The sequence below is a fragment of the Cydia amplana genome, chromosome 2 (assembly GCF_948474715.1).
Source record: "Cydia amplana chromosome 2, ilCydAmpl1.1, whole genome shotgun sequence".
NCBI classification, from domain to species: domain Eukaryota; kingdom Metazoa; phylum Arthropoda; class Insecta; order Lepidoptera; family Tortricidae; genus Cydia; species Cydia amplana.
The window spans coordinates 25948706-25969725 of NC_086070.1; the positions used below are offsets into that span (position 1 = coordinate 25948706).

Below are 21020 nucleotides of genomic sequence, written 5' to 3' on the forward strand. Positions count from 1 at the left end.
GAGATCTCGAACGAGATTGAATGATTGATCTCTGTGAATTACTTTGTTTTGAGTAATCTTTTTACCTTAGATTCATGTTGTTCAGGCAGTACTATTGTGTGTAGCCAGCTTTAGCCGACGATAATAGTACTGTGGTGCACTCTGTGCGGAATATATGCGGAATAATGGGCGAGCGTTTTCTGCTGTTGGCCTTTTTGCAACAAACGCTTAGCCGACAATACCTTGAGCACCTATGTTTTTTACGAAATCATTTACCACTTTTTCTTACTAACATGTTTACGTTACATGCTACTTAGTGCTACTTAGAGCAACATGTCTAACATATTATTGCAGGTGACTGTACAGGTTCTAACAATCGTCCGGAATTACAAAGATCCATATTAGATTGTGACGACCATTTACCATGAGTCGGGTTGTGTTTGAAATCAGTCAAGTTCCCATACCATTTTGTAAAATATTTAACTAAGATAATTAATTGTATGTTTCCATACAAATTGTATTACAACTTATGTGTATAATTGCATGAATTCTATAGTAATTTAAATTGTTTTTTTTTACTTATCTTCTCGTAATGCATGTTAATTATAAGATGTAATTTTTTTTTGAAAAGATGTGTCCCGTCGAGTTTGTTGCCGGTCCCATATTGGGATACCCTCCTCCAATTGAGGGGGGACTTAAATCTTCTCGGGGCAGAGGTGTAGGGTTGGAGCCGGTCTACCTAGCTTTATTTGACGTTCATGAGCGCATTGTAATTATGCCTACTTGAATAAACTATCTTTTATCTTTATCTTATCTTTAATTAACCTAAGTTGATTGTAAATATTAATGGAAATACATGATTTGTATTTATATAAGCAATGGTGAGAAAGTTTCCGGTAGGTAGGTAAGTACCTAAAAACTGAAGAAGTGAAAATTGACATTTACGTGGTTTTGCCATCGATCGCGCTGATGGCGTCTCGAACAATTGATTGTTTTGATGGATAATCAGCGGGCGTCACTCAGTGACATCTGCGGCTTCTTCACACGCGGTTCTGCCGAGAAAATTGGCTTTTGTGAGTTATGTGCTTATTCCACTTTAACGTGAATATCGGTAGAGCACGTTATATACCGCAGAAAAAAGAGATTTACGAGAAAATTGTTGAATTTTATAACAGTTTTCTTGATATTATAATTATATTAGTCACTAGTGGTTTGGATACCGGTCTGGGGCCCGTTTCTCAAAAGCTTAATTGTAACTTGTAATACAAGCGGATGTCACTTTTTGAAAGCTTTTGTTAGAAATGGCCAAACATTAGGAAAAAGAGATCAAACTTAATTAATCCCACTTTTCTTTGTTTCAGATATCCAACACGATGCCGACCACGCGCTACCAACGATAACATACTTAGTGCCTTAAAACTGTGCCAACGTTAAATAAACCCATACATATGTGCCTCAAACTGTGCCAACGTTAAATAAACCCATATATATGTGCCTCAAACTGTGCCAACGCTAAATAAACCCATATATATGTACCTCAAACTGTGCCAACGCTAAATAAAAGTATACATATGTGTGACAAGAAGTTTTTGGCCGCGGAGGAGAAGATGACGTGTCCTGAGTCCAGGATCATGATCAGGTCCAGCGATGGACGGACGAACTATTACAGGACACAGGTTAGTAGATATACTAGAACTAGATTTATTCATATATATACTAGCGACCCGCCCCGGCTTCGCACGGGTTAACAAATTATACATAAACCTTCCTCTTGAATCACTATCTATTTAAAAAAACCGCATCAAAATCCGTTGCGTAGTTTTAAAGATCTAAGCATACATACAGACAGACAGACAGACAGTGGGAAGAGACTTTGTTTTATACTATGTAGTGACATATGTAGTGATAATGTTGATCTTAATTTCCTAAATGTAAAGCCTCTATTTCCCACATATTGGAAGTATTGGTTTGAATTTTAGTTAAGTATTTGTGGACCAAAAGAGCGATGTTCTTGAGCCACCAACAAGTGATAGATTATTATTATTATTAAGTATCTTAAGGGCCAATACAGACCCGACTGCAATTTGTATGGGAACTGCACGCCGACGTTGCAGTTGGCCCTGAGCGCAAGGGGCACACATAAGGTACAAGTCTCATGTACCATATACAACTTTTCACTAGCAGTGAGAATGTATAAAAAGGAATACTAGAGCTAGAGTCAGACCAAGGTAACTTCTATGAATTTATATTATATTTATAAGTAACATGCAATTGCACCGCGTGTGCTATCAAAATCGTTGCAGAGTTATCTTGGTTTAACTCTAGTATTAAGTCCTAGCCAAAAAAAGGCCTGTGAATTATAAATCTTTTTCAAATCTAAATTGCATTTGGCTTCAAAGTTTGCTTTGATCTCGGACTGTCTAGAACACAAAATGACTAGTGTAATATTTTGCCTATATCTCTTTTAGTCTACATCGCAAACGGTCTAGAACACAAAATTACCACATATAGGTAGGTTAGGTTCGTTAGGTATCTTCAAATGGCCGAAGGTAAAACTGCACAGAAATAGGAGCCCCGCGGTAGCGGGGCTCCGTCGACATCGCTAACGTAAAGATAAACCGACGAAATGTAGGTACCTAAATAAAGGTCTAAATAATTGTAGTCATTTTGTGTTCTAGACCGTTTGCGATGTAGACTAAAAGGGATATAGGCTTTTGCCTATGACACAAAATGACTAGTCATTTTGTGTTCTAGACAGTCCGAGACCAACCCCAAAGTTTTGCCTTTGCCTCGGTTAGAGAAGGTACGTCTTTTATCAGGATTCTTATCAACCTTAGCCGCGTGCCGCCCACCATACAAAATTATAACCAAGGAAATTTGAATCTTGTTGTATTTTCAATTGGGTTGAATTTCATTTGTTCGAAAAATGTACGAGACAAATGAAATGCTAGCTACTTTGTTATTAATTAAGGTTGACATTCCGTCCAAACTGAGTGTACATCCTAATGTACATTGGGCGGCACGATGCTAATTTCGATTTTCGATTACCGTACCGTAATTAGAAAATCTGCATGCGAAAAAAAACATAAATACACTACCGGGAATTGAACTTTTACAAAAGTACCGAGAGTATTGTTTTACCGGATAATCTATGAAGGGAAACATGACTATATGTTACTAAACTTATTAAAATACATATAGTACGTAAATAAATAGGTACCTACTCGAGTTGTTGCGAAAATAAATTGTTTATTTAAATGGAACGCGTTTGTAAAAATAATGATGGAATGGTAACATTACGACAATAACAATTGCCAGGGCTATGTCATTCTCATATAGAACTATTCCATTGTTCGAACATGCAATTCCTGTTATGATAGTTATGGCTATTATTATCTACATGTCTGATATGATAATCGAGTAACAGGCGTATTCTAATTTTAATTATAGGATATGAATTCTATCTGGATTAGTTGTGGAACGGATCTGTCAGTGTCAAACGTGACATTTTTTCAACCAAAAACGTCGCTTTTGATACTGGCACATCCTATCCATATTTCATCCAGATCGAATTTATATCCTATATATATAATTAAAATTAGAATACGCCCGTGATGACCATCATCTTCAATACCGTGTGAATTCAATACCTATGTTGGCAGCGTTCAAAAATATTGTAGTGACAGTATTTGAAGGGAACACGGAAAGGACATGTCTAGTCAATCTTTTCAAAAATGAGATTTTAACAAACTCAAAATGTTTTCAGAGTGACTATACATGTTCTTTCCGTTCGGTTCGGTCCATGATGTCTAATTCCCCGAATGTCTAGTCGAGTTACGTCAATTCCCCGAATGTCTAGTCATTATACGTCCATTTACTGAAACGACTAGTGTCCACAAGCCTAATTCCCCGAATGTCTAGTCGTCATACGTCAATTACTTTTTAGTCGTTCGTTATTACATCGCAAACGGGTTAGAACGCAAAATGACCACGTTATTTTTTCCGTTTTATCTTAACTTTATAGCGATGTCGACGGAGCCCCGCTCCTATTCTGTGCTGTTTGGCCTTCGGCCATTTGAACAAACCTAACGAACCTAACCTACCTATATCAAATGTGGTGATATAAAAAGTGGTCATTTGGCATTGGAACTAGACATTCGGGGAAATAGACATACGTGGAAATAGACAATCAGGGAAATAGACATTCGTGGAAAACAGACATTTAGGGAATTAGACATCATGGACCGAACCGTTTCCGTTTACCCTTCATTTTAAATACCCTAGTCAAAAACACTGAGTTATTATTACTATAGAGACGACATACCAAACAATGAAATTGTCGCAATCACAACCTGTACCACGCGACCAAATCGTCGTAAGCGCCGTAAAATTCATGGCGCTTACGCGTTTAGGTCGCGATATTCACGCTTCGCTTCTATTCGGTGAAGGAAAACACGTGAGGAAACCGGACTAATCCTAATAAGGCCTAGTTTCCCCTCATCAGGGTTGGAAGGTCAGATGACAGTCCCTTTCGTAAAAACTAGTGCCTATGTCAATTCTTGGGATTCGTTGTCAAGCGGACCCCAGGCTCCCATGAGCCTTGGCAATATGCAATATGCCGTGGATAACGCGAGGAAGACGATGGCCAAAAAACAATCAGTCAGACGCTATTGATATCAACATTGCGGTCATTAAATAAATAAATAAAAATAAAAAATAAAAAAGCCTTTTATTTCTGGGTAACAACAGCTTGTCCTTTAGCTTCAATTTGTCTATATTATATTACTCCAGAACCCTCCTATGAGGTATAGGCCTCTTCCAGATTCTTCCATTTTTTTCGGTCTTGGGCCTCCCAGATCCAGTTGGCCCCCGCTATTTTTATTATATCGTCAGACCAGCGTGCCAATGGCCGTCTTCTCTTCCTTTTTCCGACTGGACCTTTCCAGGTTGTCACCTGTGAGGTCCATCTGTCATCCTGGAGTCTAGCGACATGGCCAGCCCATCTCCATTTTTGTTTCTGGGCCTGGCTTAAGTGCGTCTATAATCTTAGTTCTCTCTCTGATTATGGAATGTCTGATCTTGTAAATTTTTCTTATTCTAAGTATGCTCCTTTCCATTCCCCTTTGGCATGAAACTATCGCCCTTTTCGCCTTTGAAGAGAATTTCCATGTTTGGCATGCATATATCATTGTTGGGAGTATGCACATATCCATTACCTTCTTTTTAAGCTTGATAGGTAGGTCATTATGAATCATGAATTAGAATGGAAAAGCCCCCAAATTGCCCAAATGGTCGCACTCCACTCATCCTGCCGACTAATCTGATAACGCGACAATTACTATCGCTCATCTCTGACATAACCGACATAACAAGTCACACGCTTCCTCGGCGCGAGCGAGTCGACATCTAGGCCGAGCCAATATAGCGTGACCTTAAGGTCTATCGTTCATCCAATACTAATATTATAAATGCAAAAGTAACTATGTCTGCCAGAAATATGATAAGATAAGATAAAGATAAAGATAGTTTATTCAAGTAGGCTCATTACAATGCGCTTATGAACGTCAAATAAAGCTACACCGGCTCCAACCCTAAACCTCTGCCCCGAGAAGATTTAAATTTCTCCTCAAGTGGAGGAGGGTATCCCAATATGGGACCGGCAACAAACTCGGCATGAGAACTGAGAAGACTGTGCATTCAAAATTCAAAATAAAAAAATCTGCCAGTAGGCCTCAAAATCTCGTTCACAATTCAAATATGGACGAATATGATATGGAAAAACTTTGACTTTGTTTTTTATATGTTCTTTTTTAGTCATAGACTGGGTAAACTCTGTTTTTGGAAATTTATAACGAAAATACCGCTACATAAATAATTCGTTTCGTTTATATAAATCATCAATACAACTCTATTTGTTACGCCTCTTGACATTTGTTGTATAAATCGAGTCTCAAACTTAACTTAACAAGTCTTTAAAAAATCTCGACTCGAGTCTAAAAAGATATGAGAACTCCAAAAATCTAATAAATGGATTATTTATTCTGTGTAAATGGCAAGATTCGTTGTTCGACTTGATCGTTCTCTACATATATGGCATCAGAATGACATCCAAGTGCTTTTACCACTTTAAATATTCATTGATCAAACTCTTAACACTACTACATAAGGTCGAGATTCTATTAACGACATCTGAAATTGGTATTAAGCTCTGTGTACATAATGGACTGTATTACACTATGATAACGTCGGTTTTGGCTTGTGAAGGCTAGGTGCGAATGTATGGCAGTGTGCCGGCCGTTGACCTGGCCGAAATGTTACAATCCGAACGCTTTCAGATAAAGTGCCTAGTGATGGGACACTCATGGATTTTTTTCCCTTTTTTTTAATTTAAAATTAAATAAAGAATTAATATTATTTATTATTGTTTTTTTAATAAAGAATTCTAAAGAATAAATAATTTCGCAACCTCTGTCGACAAATTTAAGACGAATTTGAAGATGTTACTTAAGAGCCAACAGGAGCTAAGATTTAAATATTTTAGGTAAATATACCCGTCTCGCTAACGGAAGCGGCTCCTAAAACTAGTTCGATAAGGACAAGGCGAAAAATCCTGCGTAAAAATCTCAAAAATCGAGGTTTCGTACTCGACTCTTTCCTCCTCCAAAACTTAACCAATCGTAACCAAATTTGAAAATCTAAATGATAATGACATTATCTGTGTCGGACCGTTTTGCTTTTTTGACTAATTGATATCAGTTTTGAATAGCACGCCTCTCATTGCGGCATAGTCAATTAGGCCATTTTGGCCATTTTTGAAGGGCTCTAGCGCCTTAAAAAACAAAAATATCAAAAAAATCAAAACGGTCCGACTCAGATATTGACAATATTAATCTGTGTTGAAAAAATCATTGCTCTAGCTTTAAAACCCACGGAGGAAACAGTCGAGTACGTTTGTATGGAGAAATGACCACTCCTGTTGGCTCTTAAAACCGTGATGTTTCGTAAGCTAATTTAATATTTTATTTATAATTGAATTATACAAGTTAATATTAAAAACGCATATCCCTAGTTTATTGTGATCAAAATTTAAGTGCTAGAGTTTGTGCGGAAAGAGAAGAGTAGTGAAATGTATGGGATCCAATACATTCTACGACTCTTCTCTTTCCGCACAGAGTCGACATACGGCGCGTTTCGGGAAATGAATTAGACATTCACTAGATATGAAATAGTAACGATATGTGACGTTCCACGACAAAAGGTACCCTATGGTGGTTGGCGCTTACGCTATTATTAACGCCGCTCCAATATTATTGCGGCCATAAGGTACCTTTTGCCGTGGAACGCCACATATAGTTACTATTTCATATCTAGTGAATGTTTAATTCATTTCCCGAATCGCGCCGATAGTATTCTAATTTAGTCCTTTATTATCAAACAATAAAATTGTTAACGGATTTTAGTATACGTATTTACCTTAATTTGGTAACTATAATTAACATTGTTATTACTATTTTCTATGCCAAAAGCGAATGCCCTCTACAATGTAGGTAGTCGAAGATAAGTCAAAACAGTATAAACTGTTATATTTATGGCAAGTGTTCATCATAAATTACTGTCATAATTGTCAAGGTCAAAGCTACGGGTCGCAGTGCAAAGGTAGTTTGACAGTTATATTGGCAATGAACTGAAAGGATCGACAGGGAAAGATAGGATAGGACAGTTGTTTTGTAAATAAAGTTTATGATATATAATAAATTAATTATTAAGATATGTAGGTTCATTTTGAATTTACGAACGAAATGTATAGGTAGTACAGTGTAAGAATCGTAATACGATATGCGATGCCTAAGAAGTTCTAATTAATACTTTTATTCCGTTTAATAAATGTCCCAAAAAGGTGTATTTACGTGTTTTAGTTTCTTATATTCATGAAGGCGGAATTTTGCCTTACAAAAATAATATTCATAATGGGTCTCTATCGTTTCCCAAATCGTTTTAAGCCATAATGTATTGTTTTCCCAAATTTTCGTTAGTCATAATTCAATTAGTTCAGAAACGCGTCACTTTCAGGATTGCCATAAAACAAACTTAACCTAACCTAACCTATCTATAGGATAAATAACCTAACGAATTTCCTGAAATGTTAACGGTTTCAGTTTTATGAATAATGACAATATGACAAACAATGCATTATGACTTGAAACTTTATGGGAAACAACGGGACCCCATTCATAATATAGGTAATAGTAATTTAAAAAAATCGTAGAGCAAAAACTCAGTTTCACCCATGATAATTTTTAGCACTTTTTTGATGGAGCTAATTTATGATTTTTATAATCTTTTCTGGAAAACCGTACATATGTATTCTGGATTAAATTATTCTTAATTTAGAAGTTAAGGCCTTTTTAAAAATACAGGAACAAAAAAAAAGATATCAATAAAGAATTATAAATAAAATCTATATTCTTTACTCTATCAATATTGGTCCCCTCACTAGCCATTCACACTTCACTACAGGGTGTTGTACTGATCGATTCCGTCCTGTACACACAGCTATATACAGCGTGTTCTTTAAAACGATATATCTTTGTTGCTGTCCGGGTCGGAATTTATGTTTTCGGGTAGTTTAATGGTATAAGTTTTTGAACAACCTGTTTTGTTAACATAACTAAATGTACTTAGTTGTCGTTGTGGTTTCGAAAAAGGTGATAAATTTAAATGTTATTGAAGTAGAGATGGTATTTTTGACGCTTTTACTCTCCACTCTGTATATTTTATATATTTGTTTATACATATTTGTACACGAATACGATAAATGTGCAAAGTAAGGTACTATCACCAATACAAAATATAAACCAGAAATTTATTTTTTAACAGAATAGTCTATAACTAATTTTGATCAAATTCAACTAAGGTTACCTACATGGGGAAAGAAAATCATTGGAACTTGGTGGTAAGTGAAACACTTGTAGGCTACTAATCTCATACTATTTCTAGCAGAATCCGTGTGTGGTGTGTTCCGAGCAAATAAACTATGTAAATAATAAATATTATAGGACATTCTTACACAGATTGACTAAGTCCCTCAGTAAGCTCAAGAAGGCTTGTATTGTGGGTACTCAGACAACGATATATGTAATATACAAATACATAGAAAACACCCAATAAATAAATATCTGTGCACATCACACAAATAAATGCCCTTACCGGGATTCGAACCCAGGACCGCGGCTTAACAGGCAGGGTCACTCTACCCACTAGACCAGCCCGGTCGTCAAAACTATGTTTATCTTACCCTCATGACCTTAAATTACTTTAATAGAATATGTTCGCTGGGACATGTTGCAAAACTTGCAAATGATATATGTGTTAATTATTTATTTTGTAAAGCAATACTTAGAATTTATTGCCGACGTATATAGCTTTTACGAGCTATTTAATTGTCTCTTTATCTAGTCATCGTACTTTGTTACGTACATCGGACGTTTACGCGATCTTGACTCACCACGGGCCCATTTCTTAAACGGGTTTAGACTTATATTATGATGAACCAATAGCTCGTAGATTATAACCTCTCGCGTTGAATGATGGGCGATATGACAGTTCCATATAGGTATAGGTAGGTATACTTTACTCTTTGGAGAGTTCCTTCAAGTATCTTTTAACTGGGCTTAAGTGAATAAATAAATATACAAAAAAAATATGTCTACAACATTTAACGTCACAACAACTGAACAGAATGAACTGTCATAGGGACCAGCATTCGACGCAAGAGGTGTAAACATGATATTGAAGAAATGGGCCCCAGGCCAAGAGTGTCACAAGTTTAAAATGCTATTTTGATATTTAATTCTGTCTCGTTTTCCCCCAGATCCTCGCAGCCTTGGCAGTGTCCCTCGGGCCCTTCGCAGCAGGGCTCAGCAAGGGCTACATGTCTCCCGCCATCGCGTCGCTACAGGACACAAAACCTGGCGGCTTCGCTGTGAGCGACCAACAAGCTAGCTGGATCGCCAGCTTAAGTTTACTAGGTAAGTCTATCCATCTCATCTTCCTTGCGTTGTCCCGGCATTTTGCCACGGCTCATGGGAGCCTGGGGTCCACTCGGCAACTAATCCCAAGAATTGACGTAGGCACTAGTTTTTTACGAAAGCGACTGCCATCTGACCTTCCAACCCAGAGGGGAAACTAGTCCTTATTGGGATTAGTCCGGTTTCTTCACGATGTTTTCCTTTACCGAAAAGCGACTGGTAAATATCAAATGATATTTCGTACATAAAGTTCCAAAAAACTCACGGACAAAAAACCTTGGCTAGTTGGAAAGCTACCTAGTTTGAGTTCAGTCTATCTATCAGCACAAGAATCCACCATAGAACATTACTAGCAATACTAGCATGTATCCCTTAGTTATCTGTAAAGTTTGGCACCCTTAGTTGCAGTATGTTTTATAGTGCTCTTTTACTAAGCACCACATGTGTAAAAACATTGAGAAATATAATTTACGTCCAGCGAAATGGCGTATTAAGTATAATAATTAAAAACATATACGCTTCACATGTTACACCGCCATTAGCAATGGTCGGTGCAGGGTGCGGGATATTGCTGTTATGTTGTTTTGCGGCGTATTGCTGTAACGGCGTTTATTCTGCGTTATTACTGCGTTTTTGTGGTTGTGTTTGTAACCTGAGGGTCAACCGCGAACGTCGAAGTCCGCAAATTGCAAGCATCTTACTACTGTCGCTCTAATTACGCCTTAATTGGAGTAAAAGAGAAAGATGCCAGCAATTTGCGAATTTCGGTATTTTCTGTAGGCCCTCTGTGATGATGTGAGGTTTCCTTAAAAGTCATTTGATAGTTCATCCTTATTATACTTACCTTTTCGGAAATGAAAATAACTCGTGGACATCTGCGAATAAATTCAAATAAATATTTGAATAAACTATTAGCATAATCATCATATTAGGTATAAGTATCTACTGCTGCGCATGCTGGAAACTAAGACGGCTTCGCACTGGTTACACAAAACATTTAAATTATACCTACACCTAAAACCTTCCTCAAAAATCTTTTTTTTTTGATAGGTGAAAACCGCATGAAAATCCGGTTTTCGAACAAGACGCGTCGGGGGACTTTTTTTTATAAGGTGTAGTGATTTTTATATCTTAGGTATCTACTTAACCTGCTAAAATGGATAGGATGCCAAATACATAATAATATGAAATTTGAAATAAGTTTATTTGTTCAATTTCTCGTTAACATCGTCCGAAATAAAGCAAAATAGTTCTCCTTTACTTGCGTTTCGTTTAGTTTGTCGCCTTTCATTGAATTTAATCATAACATTCTATTACAAGTATTAGTCAACACTTTCAGACTAACAATTTCTTACTCAACCGTCTAATTTAAACCTTTAACATTTTACAACTCTTTCTAATCATCATCACAATTCCCTAAAGCATCGTTAAACATAATGCATTATCCCATAAAACTGTCGTCAGCTAAGTTTATCTGTCATTTCACAAACTCCTGTCATCTTGACATGCCCGCGTCAGCTGATATGGTAAATGGTTTGGCTATTAGTGAGTTTGTAGATAACACGTAGGCAAATAGTTGTTATGTTTTTACGTGTGCTTAACCACGTAGGCTTAGCTTTGGATAACCAAAATATATAAACTAAAAATAAAAATAGGTAACGCTTGAAATTTTCGGGTTATCAATATTAAACAAAATAAATTAGCGTTTTTCACGATAGTCTTAAGAAACTCCATTCTTTTTGGCGTGAATTGCGTATTATTTCGGTAAATATTTTTTTATCGGCTAATCTAATTATCTACGTGTACTGGAAAATCCTTTTGGCGTAAAAATTAACTCAATTGTCATAGTGGTGTAAACTTGCAAAACACGATCTGTGAATAACCAATACCTACATAGATACCTTCAACTTAATAAAAATAACCTGAAATTATTAGTAATTAATCACCACACCATTCTACCACATCATTCTGGAATTTCCTCTCACTAGATACACAGGCCATGTAGACGATTTTAAGACCTTGTCAGAACAGAAGAAGCAGTCGTATACCTGGGAAGGGCGAAATTCTAACTATAAGTTTTTCTTTTTATATGTAATATATAGTGACATGTACATACGCCATACGATAAAATAATGATTTATACATAGATTTTCCCAAAAACCAACACCATGAGCAATCTAATCTAGTCATTATTTGAAGCAAGCTTGAGTTGGCTTCCATAGTCTGGAACCCTTACGAGGTATCCTACGTTCTTCTTGTAGAGAAAGTGCAAAAGGTATTTTTGCGCTTTTTATATAAGAAACCGTTCGGGTGCTACCCATTTTTATACCCTACAAATTTTTTGCTAGGCGTCTTGGGTTTTAACTCCCTAGAAGTCAGGCGAAATTTTGCGCACCTATCCGCTACTTGCCGTATTTTGCGAGGTGAGTCTGATTGTGCCGAATTGGGCACGCAAGTGGTGCGACTGTATGTTCCCCCACTGACCTGAATTAATTTCAGACCTCGTGACCGGGGTCTTCTGGCAGTGCAGATTATTGTCAGGAACTGTTTTCTCGCAAAAAATCGCCGCTAGTTCGCGCCCTCGACCTCCTGAATTCGCTATTAGCATCAGCTCCCGAGTGTGATCTGTTTGCCGGCAGGTGGAACATAGTTCGTGATGAATGCTTGAGGTTTTGCGAGATGACTGATAACCGCCCTTCGACAGTTTGAGATGTAGGTTTTTGTTATATTGTTTTACATATTTTCAAATTTACTTGTAGTTCCGCAGTGACTTGGTGTATACTGTTACGCTGTGTAACTTATTTGAATAATAAAATTAAATAAATTACAATGTAACCATCATCATTTCAGCTGTAAAACGTCTAGCTTGAACCGAGATCTTTGCAACAGTTTGCCTTTAAAGTATAATCGTTTTGAGACTAAAATATACAATATACACATGTGTAGTTGAACATCTATTGTACCAGGCTACCAGCTCAATGAGACAGTCTCACAACACATATACCGAGTTACTGGTGCATACATAATGCCGATTGTGAAGTAAGCATCTTGTTTTGTTAAGTGCCACACTCAAACTGTGGTGAATTCAGTATGAGGAATAAGTATTATTGTTAAAGTGCCTTGAAAGTGCCAAATGGGGGTTTGAATATTAATATTTTAAAGGAATTTATAAGTTAGCTTTGAAAATGGTCTATAAATATTAAAAATAATAAAAATATCATCTAGATTCTAGAATATTACAATTATGAAAATTGTCTGAAAAAAGCTATAATTTTATTGAGTCGTTGCAAGAAGTTTTAGAAATGTAATAGCGAATTTGAGTTTGAGTTTGCAAAACATTCCGCTTGGCGCGCTTTTTAGAAGCGACTGTGCCCCCACTGCCTTGTGACTGGGCCCCCAGAAATAACTTGATTACAAACGTTATAAACGTACAGATATCGATATCAAATCAAACCCAATAAACATTTCTAAAATTCCCCACTGCACTCAGCGAAACATCTCTCCATCATAAATTTAGTCTCGCGAAGGAAACTCTGACTATCATCAGATCCAGACACAAATAAACGACCAACCCGCTCGAAATATACTCGTTTTGTTTACATACCAGGGTAGCTCTTAGCGGATTGACTATAAATCATGTACAGCGCTAGAAATAAAACACTAGTGAAATAATTTTGCATTTGACCCTTGGGGCTATTTCTTTAATAATGAGGAGGGGGTAACCAGTAACAACTATGGTTGATATAATTGACTACAATTCGAATTATTTAAATTCCTAGACACAATTAGACACAAATCAACGGCCAAAAGAATGTAAGAATCATTGCAACGTGTAAATGATTCCTAACCTGATAAATCTCTTAAAATAAAAGAAATAAGTCGAATAACCACCGAAATCAGACAAAACGCACAGTTTATTTCGGTGGCAACCTAAATACTTGGCTGTCCAACAAAAGACAGTAGAATGTAAGAACAATTGCGACGTGTAATTGACGCCTGACGTGATATATTGCTGAACGGTTGCACTACCGTTGTTTTCAATTCAGAAGATTGCTTTAGATACTGTCGCGACAAAACGTGAGGACGTGTAGGTTGCAGTTAATTCGGTGTATCTACGTGAAACATTAGGTAGAATCTTAACTAAAAAAATAAACTACACACGACACCGCAAATAAACGTTAGGTACCCACTTCAGAATGATAAACAAAATACGCTTAAGTTTTCAATACATCAAACTATTCAATATAGAAACTACGTTCTACTAATACCTACGAGGGGCGTTCAATAAAAAGTGAGAATGAGTATGTTATATACAACTTTTATTAAATGTTATTTTATTTTTCGACATAGTCACCTTTTAGCATAATACACTTAGTATATCTTTTTTCCAAACTTAATATTCCATTTCTAAAAAAGGTTTCATCTTGAGTACTTAAAAATTCTTGTACTGCAGCGACTACCGCGTCGTCGTCTTCAAATTTCTTGCCTCTTAGGTATTCCTTCAATCTCGGAAATAGGTAGAAATCACTAGTCTTATCACAGTTGAACTCTCGTCATCGCCTGACTCATTTTTTGGACGGGATAAATAAGTACTAACCAATTTATTGGTTTATGTTAGTACCTAATACTGAATGATAGATAATAACCAACTGTTATTTACTTTACTGTTATTTACTTAGCTTATATAGTTTATCTCACCGGAGACTTTCCTTCATCTATGACTACTTTCTCGAAGCTGTTATCTCCACATCTCGCGATGTAGCTTATCAATGCTTAGACCAGATACCATACAAGTGGGTGGCATTCAGCACCCTCAACTATACCAATTATTCAAACAGAAACGCCACAAATCAATCGTCTAACCGATGAGGCGAAACGGCCGAAAAATGCGCTCAGCGTATATTTAGAGCGGCAGCGACGGCGTTTATTTGTGTCTGCGATGTTCTGATTATCGCGGATAGACTGCAAATCCTTACCACATAAGATATAGTACTAAGTACTTACATACAGAATTCTAACTGTCTAACAAAATGTTTGGTCATGAATCATTGTTGATCCCGATTATTGGTCTCGATACCCGGAGAGATTTTCTCGACGGACTACAGTATGGGGTTCTTAAAAAAGAGGAGAGTATACGTTTTTTAAAAGCTTGCAATGGTGTAACACCCCTGGAGTTGCAGGCGTCTATAGGCTATTGTGACCGCCTATGACAGCGAGACGTATGCCTATTTGCCACCAACGTGGTACAAAAAAGTCTTGAGCCGAACGCGCCCGAACCATAGTGACATATTTACCTACCACAGACATACGGAATACGGATGAAGAACACCGAGACGATGAAAGTTATGTCTTTTATGGTATCTGATGGTAGTTAGTCGTATGTTGAGATTCAGAGTTACAGAAATAAATGCTTTTAAGGGGAATTCAGCTTGGACATAACTAAGGTAGATAAATTCTCAAAAAGCTTTTAGCGTTTGGTTAAATTATTCGGACTTATCCTACTCCCTTGGGCTCTTCCACAATGTAGAAGTAATTTTTGGTACAAGTCTGCTACATAAATTGTCTTGAAAGGTAGAAAGTTTGCGGACCAGCTACATAAATCCGTTGATGCCAATGCTGCGTGAGATTTCATGACGAGCATCAATACAAAATATATATATTGCTGACAATGCTGACCTTTAGCTACTTGTGATATCTTCCAGTAAAATATTTCTTCTTCTTCCTCGCGTTGTCCCGGCATTTTGGCCACGGCTCATGGGAGCCTGGGGTCCGCTTGGCAACTAATCCCAGGAATTGGCGTAGACACTAGTTTTTACGAAAGCGACTGCCATCTGACATTCCAACCCAGAGGGTAAACTAGACCTTATTGGGATTAGTCCGGTTTCCTCACGATGTTTTCCTTCACCGAAAAGCGACTGGTAAATACCAAATGATATTTCGTACATAAGTTCCGAAAAACTCATTGGTACGAGCCGGGGTTTGAACCCGCGACCTCCGAATTGCAAGTCGCACGCTCTAACCGCTAGGCCACCAGCGCTCTTCGCTAGGCCACCAGCGCTCTCAGTAAAATATTTATAAAACGTTTAAACTGGGAATAACATTCACTGATCCATAAATTTCGGCCAATTAGGTAGGTGTTTTTCTTTGGGACATTTTTTTCGCATTTTTGGAGTAAACACCATACCACCATATGGAAGATATTAAGTATTTCTACACATTCACCTCTCAAAGTACGATTAACCTGTCAGCTCCCAAGGGCTCAAATTTGAGCCAGAACGCTTATGGTGACGTCACACACGTGGGAACTCACGGGTTAAGTGTTGAAAACCTTTTATATAAAATCCAAAGCTAGTTCAACTACCTATCTAATAATTTCTTCTTTGTCCCCAGGTGCCCTCTTCGGTGGAGTGATCGGTGGTCTGGCCATGCGACTAGGTCGACGATCTGTGCTGCTAGCTGCTGCTCTTCCCTATACGCTCACTTGGCTGGCCACTGCGCTGTCTACCGGGGTCGACATGATCTCGATAACTTCATTCTGTGGCGGGATGTTGGTGTCCTGCATATCTATGATTACACAGGTAAATTTCTAGATTCAAAACATTCTACCAACAAGCACTCTCGAATAATCTGTCAAGTATTTTTTAACCTTTCCTATACTCTGACTTGACTGGCAACTGCTAGGTATCTCTTCTGGGGTAGACATGATGTCCATAACTTCATTCTGCGGAGCGATGTATGATTACACACACAGGTATGTTGTAGTTAACCTTTTATTAATAAGGGGGTCTCTAAACACTCGATTTATTAAATGATGAAAACGCAGACGGATCGGTATCGGTGGTGACGGTGGTATACGCAACGATGTAGCTTACTCCCATACGGTTCGGCCATGACATTGCGCGACTTGCGACGGCGACGGCGGCGGCGGCAATCATAGGTTCCCACCTACGACTAAAGGTCCGACAGCTATGTCTCGCTCCAACCTATGGTTGGCCGCGCAATGTCGTGGCCGTGCCGTTATTCTTTTTTCTAACAAACATAAATTAAAACGAACGACCGAATCAGAAGACAAACGATTATCAACGGTTAGATGTGACAGACGATAATGAATAACGCCATTAGGTTTTAATTTATTATTTATCACACGTTCCGAATACAATAAATCATTTATAATACGTATGTCGTCGCTTGCAAGTTCCCGCCATTGTTTTAAGTAATCGCAATTAGAAACTGTTAGGGTGAAAAACGTTAACGCTCATATGCGTCTCAAGTACTCAATACACAGCACAACAGAAAAGTTGGCAAAGAAAATAACAGCTTGTGTGGTGGTTGTGTTGATTAATTTGCAAAAGATCTTAGACTTGGTCTTTAAAACGAATGATTTTATGAATAACGGACCTGTGTGCTAGAGTAAGGTGAAACTCTCAATATCTCTTAATAATTAAACAACGATAAGATTCTTACATTAATAAGATCCCATTGTCAATCCCAATAAGACCTAGTTCCCCTCTGGGTAACGGACATGGCAGTCGCTTTCGTAATAACTATTGCCTACGCGAATTCTTAGGATTAGTTGCCAAGCGGATCCCAGGCTCCCATGAGCCGTGGCAACGTGAAAAAGACGATGAAAATCCCATTGTTCTGTATCCATACGACTCTTGTGTGGCTGTGAAACTAAGCGGTTTCCGAAGCAACGGACAAAAAGCTCGATCACACATAAAATCAATGACAAATACACATAATTGCAACGCTAATCGCACGTTTTCCACGTTCTGTACTTGATAGTTGATACGGTGTTTATAAAATGCTGTTGGTTTATCGATTTTTGCTTTGTTAGTTATCATTAAGTACCTATATCATTTTAACTACTTACTATTCAGTAATATATAATATTCAGTTACAATAGGTGATCAGTGTGTTAAACCGTTTCTTTAAGTCAAAATTAGTCACATTTAACGTTGATTTTCATTCTGTCGCTAATACTGTTTCGATAACTTATTTTTATGTAAAATCTTTTTTGTCAAGCGCCCGTTGGCTCACCTGAAGTTTTGTTCATGAGCTGAACGAATTTTAGCATTGAATATTTAAATATTTCCTTTATTTTTCCGTTCTTGGCAATAGCTATTTTGTCAGTTTTAAGTAATAGACTATTATAATATTATACTAAATTTAAAAAAAAAATGTTTTCACGCGGCAGTTTAAAAAGAAATATCCGATATAAGTGTTTAATTTGGACATATTACAATACCTTATTGACTCCAATAATGATGGCAACTGTACCAATAGTTTATACGTAAATTTATAAATATAACTATCTTTGTTCACAGGTATACGTCACCGAAATCGCTGTTCCAGACATCAGAGGCTGCTTAAGCTCCGTGTTGAAGATCCTCAGTCAAATAGGCATCCTTACCTCCTACTCCTTAGGTGCCTATTTAGAATGGCACCAGCTCGCCTTAGTCGTCGCCTCAGCACCAGTGCTACTCTTCTTTGCTTTACTCTTCATACCAGAAACTCCATCCTCTTTACTCTTAAGAGGAAAGGAGGAAGAAGCTTCTAGAGCCTTACAATGGTTAAGAGGACCAGACGCAGATGTCAGACAGGAGTTAGTAACAATAAGAACGAATATTCTGGCCAGTAAGAGATGCCACGACGGCGGGAAGCTAAAGGCTCTCCTATCAAAAAGATTAACGAGACCAGTATTAATAACCTGTGGTCTCATGTTCTTCCAAAGATTCACAGCCGCTCACGCGTTTAACTTCTACGCTGTCAATTGGTTCAGGAAGACTTTGAGAGTTCTAAGTCCTCACGGAGGTGCTATAGCTACAAGCGTAGTCCAGCTTCTAGCTTCGTGCCTATCAGGGATGCTGATAGACCATGTGGGAAGACTACCGCTTTTACTTATAAGTGGGGCAATGATGTCGCTAGCGTTGGCTGGATTTGGCTCCTACGCTTACTACCAAGACGTTATATTGACGAGTAGCAACGTTGATTCTGGATCATATGACTGGATTCCTCTGCTCTGCGTGTTAACGCTTACCATTGCATTTTCTTTAGGCATCAGTCCTATATCTTCATTATTAGTAGGAGAACTGTTTCCATTGGAGTATAGGAGCACGGGCAGCGCTTTGGCTACAAGCTTCAGTCATTTCTGTGGTTTCATGAATGTTAAAACTGCAGCAGATTTTCAGGAGCATATAGGCTTGTATGGCCTCTTTTGGTTATACGCTGGTCTTTCCGTCTTGTGTCTTCTGTTTGTTATTCTCTTCGTGCCGGAAACGAAGGGCCGTGAAATTGATGAAATGGACCCGAAATATGTCGAATCGCTTTGTATAAATCGATAGTACGAATGACGTAGCCTTTAAGTGTTTGTTGCGCAGAATATGCTCTGAACGCCAAGTTTAAAATTCAACCGTATTTACAATAGTATACGATTGAATGGAATACCTTGCGATAATACTTAACGATGTAATCATATTGATGATGTCAATTTTCATATTTAGACCATATTCTGCTCGAGAAACATAGTTTTTAAGCTTAATTAGATAATTAGGTAGAATTATTAATAAATTTGGGCTACTTTAGGGTAAGCTATCTGTCAGATAGTGTATAAACGAGATTATCTTTTAGATAGCCCCAGTCTTCCAAGCTAATACAGACAGATCATACGAAAGTAATGGCTTTTTTTTATCGATAGTAATTATGTTGTACGTAATTGTTACGACAATATGATTTTTTTTTATGTAATCTGTATTTAATACTTCTCACACAATTTGAAGTTACACGACTGTAAAATACATCACGTATACTCAGTATACGATTATAAAATGTGATCTGCCGTATTGTTTACTCATACAATCATCAGCAAACACATCTTGCACAACGAAGCGGGTAAATAATATTTCGTGAGAAATATGTGCCTTTACATCCCTTGGTTAACAATCTACTATTGCGCGCTTCATTGTACAATACATTATTACAAGTGCCTGTACTGGTTTATAATAATTATATAACTATAGTATAACTTGCCAGTATTCCTGTCTGTATAGCTAATAGTGCAGTATTATTCTTACGAAAGTATTTGTCGAGTTGTGCCTTCAGTTCCTCATCACAAGACTTTTGAGTGGATATCTAGTTTGAGTGTGTGGTTGTGTTATGGTTATAGCAACTAGCATAATTACATTTACACGGTGACAAGCCCTTGCTATATAGTTACAAAAGTAAAATATACTTATTCATTAAGCAATTAGAGTGAATAAAGTCACATGCAAAACAGCACGCAAAAATAACTGATAACTGATAATATTTTTGCAGTAAGTATCTCCGTAATTATGAGTTTGAAAGATACAGAAAACTACTTCAGATACTAACTATGTATTTATGAAAACGACTTATAAAACTCGCTTTCAGCTCGTTTTATAAACCCACACTCGTATTTTAATGCATTTCATTATGTAACAGTCACATAAATTACTAATAAAATAACGGGTTTTAGGTTTATTATACGCACGATTTGAAGACCTTAGGTAGGGGTAGGTCTTAAAATAACTGTGCTAGTTGCTATTACCCTGGTTTTTCAGATCTGTTGATTTCTTTTCACAGCTGTTAATATAATTTAATGTACATATAATTTAATTTTAGTTGTTTGAAGAGCTTCTTGTAACGGGTAACATATTGTATAATACGTACTGATCGAGGTCATTTTAATAATATAAGTAGGTAAAATGGAATTATATAATACAACCCACAAAAAATGTTGTAGAAAAATAAGTGACATAAATAAGGCATTAATATTGTTTGAAATACGTTTATTTATAGTATTTCAGTACAAAAATTGTTGTTAAATAGTTGCGAGACACTTTTAAAATAAAATCTTATATTTTCAAACAAAATGTGATGTCGAGTTTCAACCAGTTTATAATTTAATTGGTAAAAGATATATTTTTAACGCACATATTAAGATATTGGTAATGAATGATAGTTTCCAATTCTGAAAAGGTGCTAATTAGATAA

The 21020-nt window shown here is 37.1% G+C and overlaps 1 protein-coding gene across 1 annotated transcript; it reads left to right on the forward strand.

The window, feature by feature from the left end:
* The first annotated feature begins 1418 nt into the window (after positions 1 to 1418).
* LOC134661050 (facilitated trehalose transporter Tret1-like) lies at positions 1419 to 20189 on the forward strand. Its single transcript, XM_063516952.1, has 5 exons — positions 1419 to 1655; positions 9851 to 10007; positions 16398 to 16585; positions 18335 to 19703; positions 20027 to 20189. Exons 1-4 carry the CDS (start codon positions 1551 to 1553, stop codon positions 19349 to 19351), a joined length of 1467 nt encoding a protein of 488 aa, XP_063373022.1. The 5' UTR covers positions 1419 to 1550; the 3' UTR covers positions 19352 to 19703; positions 20027 to 20189.
* The last annotated feature ends 831 nt before the right edge of the window (positions 20190 to 21020 follow it).